The sequence below is a fragment of the Humulus lupulus genome, chromosome 3 (genome assembly GCF_963169125.1).
Source record: "Humulus lupulus chromosome 3, drHumLupu1.1, whole genome shotgun sequence".
NCBI classification, from domain to species: domain Eukaryota; kingdom Viridiplantae; phylum Streptophyta; class Magnoliopsida; order Rosales; family Cannabaceae; genus Humulus; species Humulus lupulus.
The window spans coordinates 261,995,805-262,002,493 of NC_084795.1; the positions used below are offsets into that span (position 1 = coordinate 261,995,805).

Genomic DNA, 6,689 nt, shown 5'->3' on the forward strand with positions numbered 1-6,689 from the left:
TTACACAAAAAGAGTAACTACCCAAAATATATGGGATAGTATTCTGCAGCCTTCTCTATAAATAGAGAGGCCATGCACCATTGTAAATGACCAAAATTCTGATCTTTGAGAGAAAACTCTGGAGAATTCATTCCTGAAGAATTCCTAGAGATAATCTTGAGTATTAATAACAGAGACTCGTGGACTAGGCAGATTTAACTGCTGAACCACGTAAAAATCGTGTGTTTGTATTGTTTTATTTCAGTTGGCCATCATCAGTTATTGTTTACGTGCTCTTCTTTCACTGTTTGACGAAAAACGGCGTCAACAAAATGAATAATTAATTAAACAAATTAAAATAAGATATTTTTGAAATATTTTACATTGACAATTATTCAAAATTAATAAAATCATATTTTATAACTTAAATAAAATTTAATTAAACTTAAACTTCACGTATTAGAATAATATCATATTAAACATAAAAGATAATATAATCTACTATCCTTAGTATATTATATTAACTACATACACTTTAAAAATAAATAAATTAAAATAGGATATTTTTAAGATATTTTATGATAATTTAAATAATTAAATTATATTTATTTAAAAAGTAATAAAGCCATACAAATCATTTTTTTTATCTTATAAATTTATGTGATAGTATATTTTTTATCAAGTGATTGAAGTTTTTTTTCTTCATCAAATTCACCAAAGGACATTGCAAGTTATATTAGAAACTAAAAATAGTTGATGCATGTATACCACTCTACACTATGACCTTTTCTATTCTTATTTTATTATATTATTAATTTCTTTTTAAATATTATTGTAATTTATATATATGTCATGTAGGTATGTAAAAAATATATATATGTCAATATTGTGTTTAGATGTCATATATGTAAAGATTATTGATATAATATTTATATATACTATAGAACTGTAATTCATTCTATTATATATTGAAAAAAAAGTGAATTAGGTTTTATTAAAATTATAAACAATGTTTTGTCATAATTTTTTAATACATTTATATTATACATTATATTAAATATATTTTATTTATTTTTATGATATTTTTTATTTATTTAAAATTTATATGATAGTTAAAAAAATAATAAAAATAAATACATGTATGAATAAGCATGTTTATAATTTTACAACTATACAAACATGGGAAAAGAATTATTTTATACATATATTATATGTTGTCTAATTTAGGTGAGAAATTTTTTGTAAGAAATATTGAAAGCAATATATATTATATTTGATAGATTTTTTCTTTCTGAAAACATATTTAATTTTTTTTTACTATGTACTTTTTGTGACAATTTTATAAAGGAAAAACAAGTAGTAGTGGTAATATGTTAAATTAAATAGCATTTTGTGTGATTTTTCTTTTATGTTTAAAAAATTAATGCTTTACACGTGTTCCAATGAGAAGCAATGTCTGAAATAGTGTGTGTCACTTTAAAAAAAGTCATTAAAGTATAAACAATTGTTAGTGTTACTGATATTTTATTGGTGATGACAGAAAGGAAATTACAAAAGTTATTCAAAAGTAAAACCAAAATTATTATTTATATAAAAAAGGTTACACGGAAAGATAAAATAAAACAGGCAGTACTAGAATCTAAAACAAACATTTAGTCAAATAAGCTCATTGATTTGACACATAGTACTTAATAAAATATAAGCTCAACCTAAAAGTAAAACCCTTAGCTAGAACAATCACAGTACTCTCACACTCTCAGTTATTGTTCATCAATAGAGGTTTATTCATGCTCCATGCTTTGAGACTCTCCACAGTAACAGTCTCACTGCCATTGTTGAAAAGGAACAACTGAGCTTTATCAAAAACTGCTATGGTAGGATAAACCCTAGAGGTAATGCAAGTCTTCCCTCCAGCACCAAAACTTTCCACCACAGAATGATCAATCTATACAATAATAATAATAATTAATGTTGAAAGTTAAAACAAACATATACAACAATGTTAATACTTATATATAAGATAAGAATATTTAGAAATAAAAAAATTAACTTACCAAACTTCTAAGCGAAAGCTTGTTATCAGCTAAATCTACATCCACAAAACCTGCAAACGATGGCTTGTACACACCCCCATCACTCCCCAAGGAAGAGCTGCCAAAAACAAAGGTAACAAAAGGAATATTTGTCACACAAAAGTAAAGAATGTTTTTAGGATTTGTTTTTAAGAGTGACCATTATTAAGGGCTAATTAATCTACCTCCTTGCATCGGAGCACAGCAGCACTTTATGTTTATTTGCAGTAGTTTTGAATATTCTAAAGAAGACAGGAGTGAACTCTTCTAGCTTTTCCGAAGCTAAAGTCAGTAGTCCAAATGGTCCAACACCACCAGCAATGTGAGAACCCTTTTTACCACAAAGGGCCTCGGCAGTATCCCATCCTTTTGTATCCAATTTTTCAGCTTTTTCCAAGCTTGGAAATGAAAATGTGACATCCACATCCGCCTAACAATGCATATATAAAATAATCTCAATATTTTTTATTATAATTTCAAATTAAAAAAGTACAAACATAATAAAAATAAATACAAACCTGAGCAGGAGTGATTCCTTTCACTTTAATGATATCTCCTTTCTTCAATTTTGCATTTTTTATTTCTGTTTCCTGCCCTCTCAAAGTTTCAACTTCTTCTATAGGCCATTGTAGCAATTGTTTTCCACTAGGATCAAGCACTATTGTCCTTGGAATAGCCTACAAAATATACACATTTTTTAAATTTACAATGAAAGAGCTGATAGTAGATATGCATTAGTTAACCTTTGATTAACAATAAACATAAACACGTATACATTAATTACCTGTATTCCAGACCATCCCTTTTGGACATCAGTTACACGAGCATCAGACTCATTAGCCCAACCCCACAATATTCTCCTCTTCTTAACAGGATCATAAAATGTTTTCGAGGCATAAAAGTTTCCATAATCATATCTCAATCCATCCCAACTATCAACAGATCCATTATCAGGAACATATCTATCTTTCTTGACATTATATGTTCCAATTGTGTAGTAATCAAATCTAGTCAGATCAAGACTCACTTTGAAAACATGCTTAATACCATTTCCATTAAAAGAAGTGTCCAATCCATTGTTACTAGACAATGAAACTGGAAAGAAGTCAGGGCATTCCCACATACCAGTGTGAGACATAGAATGTAAAGGGTGTTGTGCCTTAACCCAATGAATGAAATCTTTGCTCCTATACAAATGAGCCATACCTCTCTTTCTCCTCTTCCCACCAACCAACATCCTCCAATGCCCATCTCTGCCTAGCCAAGCAGTGGTTGGATCACGGAATGCGCTGGCGTTTACGCCGGCATCAGGGAAGACTATTGGATTGTTGTCAGGCTTAATCCACTCTCTAAGATATGGATCAGATGAGTTTTTAGGCACAGCATAGTTTTGGACTTGGTTTTGGTTAGGGTCAATTCCAGTGTACAAAATTACTGGCTTGTTACCTGGGAGTACTGTGGCTGAACCTGACCAACATCCATTTATGTCAAATGGCTTAGAAGGGGATATGGCATGTTCCAGGGCTTCCCAGTTCATCAAATCCTTTGATACTGAATGTGCCCAAACAATGTTGCCCCATACTGCTCCTTTTGGATTGTATTGGTAGAAAAAATGGTAGAATCCTCTAAAATACATTGGTCCTGTTGATTTACATTATATATTATGTGACATAATTATAGTAATTAATTAGTTAAAAAGAGTTGTGCAATTAATATCTACAATTAACACAGAAAATTTATTGAAATTATTTAAATTTTATAATGATGTTATTATAAGGGTAAATAGTGTTTTATCGAAATACAAACTTGTTTTCTTTTGTTCTGAAAATTATCAATGGATACTATTTGTTTGCAAAAACTACATAGCTTAGTACCCTTCGCGCGTTTAAATTTTTAATATTCCCAAAATACCCCATATATTTAATTTTTAATTATTTTTAAATGCTTTAAATATATTTTCAGAATTCATAAAATAAAATAAATTAAATGTTTAATTGAAACTTTAAAATAATTTTAATAAACAAAATTATTTTAAAAATAAATTTAATTAATTAAAAATGGAATTAAAAAATTGATTAAAATCTTATTAATTAACTTTAAATAAATCTAAATTTTAATTTAATAATTAATCCAATTTTAAAAATGTGGGTGAGATTTTAATTAAACAAAAATACTTTGTTTCATCGTAATATAACAAGTACAAATAAGACTCACCGTTTGGATCTGTTGAGAGAATTCGTTTGTTCCCATGACAAATAAGAGAAGAAAAAAAGATGGTTAGAGAGGATCATCATAATATAATTAGAGTATATAAATACATATGAAAAAAGTTAGTTACATAAATTATGTGTATATAGTTAGTTATATAGAACATGAAATCATGTAAAATTAATTATTATTAATTGTTAATTGAGAAACATCATTAATTTAATTTGCTATTTTATCTATCTCTACTACACATAGAGAGCACATAGTTATAAATATAGACAAGATTAATTAACCTGGTTAAAATTAAGCTTTATATATATATACTAGATACAAATAATGTGCATATTGCACATTTGTTTGGTTTTATTTATAGAATTTATTAATTATTTTATTAAATTTATATTAATGTTATGTAAAATTCAAACAAATATCATATTTTAATTAAATAATTTATTTATTTTATTTAAGTTTATGTTTGTTCTAGTTTTTTAATTTGAGAGTGACAACAAGAGATTATATATTATATGTTTAATGTAATATTAAATATTATACGTGAATCTTAAATTTAAGTTTTTTGCTAGTTTAAAAAAAAACAATTTGTTGCTAATTGAAAGTAAATTATATTATATGTTTAATATGATATTATTCTAATAAGTGAGTTTAAGTTTAATTCAATTTTATTTAAGTTATAAAACGTATAATTTTATTATTTTTAAATAATTATCATTATAAAATATCTCAAAAATATCATATGTTAATTTGTTTAATTATTTATTATTTTTAAATAATTATTATTATAAAATATCTCAAAAATATCTTATTTTATTTTATTTTATTTAAGTTTAAGTGATATTTATAAACTATTATTAAATATAAAAATATTCTGTTAAATATAAAAATATTCCGTTAAAGTTAACATTAAAAAAAATAAAAAATCGTTAAAACAAAAAATTTCTATTATGTAGACACTTATTATGTAGAAGAGATATATGCAATGGAAGGAATATATTATAAAAGAAAGGTACATATATAATATTTCCATTGTGCATGTTCATATATAAAGGTCAAAAGTAAAACCCTATGTATAAATATCAAACCAACCATATCATGGTGCAGGTCTCTTAGGACCACTGATCATGCAATAATTAAGTAGAATCAATAGTAAAGGGGTTTAAAGGTGGGATACACTACTTTTGTTTTTTTTTATATTGAAGTTGACATGAAAATGGAATACTGAAAAAAGCATCCAAATAACTAAAGACACAGTAACCCTAACTTTACACAAAAGTAATAAAATCAATTCCTAAATTACTTGGTGGAATGTTTTGTAATCTAATTGTTCCAATAGTTTATGCTACAACTGTCCATGCGTGCAAAATAAAAATCACCTATTTTTTATTTTATCATTACTCCTTTAATTTAACTATGTATAAATACACATAGATATTATATATATATATATATATCACTATCGCTAGCCAATCATCAATTATTAGGGTGACAAAAAATATATTAATATTATAGTTATTTATTTATTTCCACGGATCCGAAAATGAAGAGTCTTATTCCTAAGCCTGGCGCCACACATGTCGGTTTCAATCAATTAATAAGTACAAAAGTGAGAAAAATAATACTTCCAGTTCCACTGGTAATATTAATATTCTTCTATTGTTTATGAGGAATTTCTTTTTTGCATAAGGAATAAAGTTAATCAAGGCTAATATAAATAATCAACATTTCCCTCTACACATTATAAAAAAGGTATAATTAATCAGTCCATCTAATAATGCCCAGATTTAGGTTAAATAATGTTTAAGCCAAAGCCTCAAGTTCCAAGGCTTGTGGCTCATATGTATAGACAAATGTAAGTAATATTATAATATTTCAAAAGATTTTTTTTCAAAAAAAAAAAAAAAGTCGTCCACGTCTTAATCGCAATAATGTAACCAAGTAAAACCAATTGGATGTTCTAATTATTACAAAAAAGAAAACAGAAAAAACCTATTGGTATATAGAACTATAGTATATGAGAAGTAAAATAAATATATGTTTTTGTAGTGATATTGAATGCTTATTGCTTTAGTTTTGTGTTTCAGTAACAAATAAAAAAAGGCAAAGAAACATTAAACACAAAAGAAAAATGCCCGAAAAATCATTGACCTGACATTCCCAATATTGAATTATATGGTATTTACCATCATTATAATTCCCATTGTATGTGGTCTAGAGTTTAGAATCTATCTTTGGATTTTGATTTTCCAACTATAACATGCCCCCACCCACCACCCTTTAAAAAAATGACAGTTTTAAAGGGATTTATTTTGTTTATATCAATATATGTATACATTTTTGGGTATGATACACCCATAAAAAAAATATTGCTATTTGACATCTTAAGGTGTCCAACACTACATGATATGACATCGTATA

The 6,689-nt window shown here is 26.3% G+C and overlaps 1 protein-coding gene across 1 annotated transcript; it reads right to left on the reverse strand.

The window, feature by feature from the left end:
- Positions 1-1,536: 1,536 nt before the first annotated feature.
- On the reverse strand, positions 1,537-3,727 carry LOC133823895 (beta-fructofuranosidase, insoluble isoenzyme 1-like). Its single transcript, XM_062256749.1, has 5 exons — positions 2,836-3,727; positions 2,570-2,728; positions 2,237-2,481; positions 2,034-2,130; positions 1,537-1,924 (listed from the first exon to the last, which is right to left on the reverse strand). The coding sequence occupies exons 1-5, from the start codon at positions 3,685-3,687 to the stop codon at positions 1,736-1,738; spliced, it is 1,542 nt and encodes a 513-aa protein (XP_062112733.1). The 5' UTR covers positions 3,688-3,727; the 3' UTR covers positions 1,537-1,735.
- Between the last annotated feature and the right edge of the window lie 2,962 nt (positions 3,728-6,689).

Coding starts and splice junctions, on each gene's coding strand:
- LOC133823895 (XM_062256749.1), bottom strand. CDS start 3,687: ATGTATTTTAGAGGATTCTACCATTTTTTCTACCAATACAATCCAAAA. Junction 2,729..2,835: donor AGGGATGGTCTGGAATACAG/GTAATTAATGTA, acceptor TATATTTTGTAG/GCTATTCCAAGGACAATAGT. Junction 2,131..2,236: donor CTGTGCTCCGATGCAAGGAG/GTAGATTAATTA, acceptor TGTTTTTGGCAG/CTCTTCCTTGGGGAGTGATG.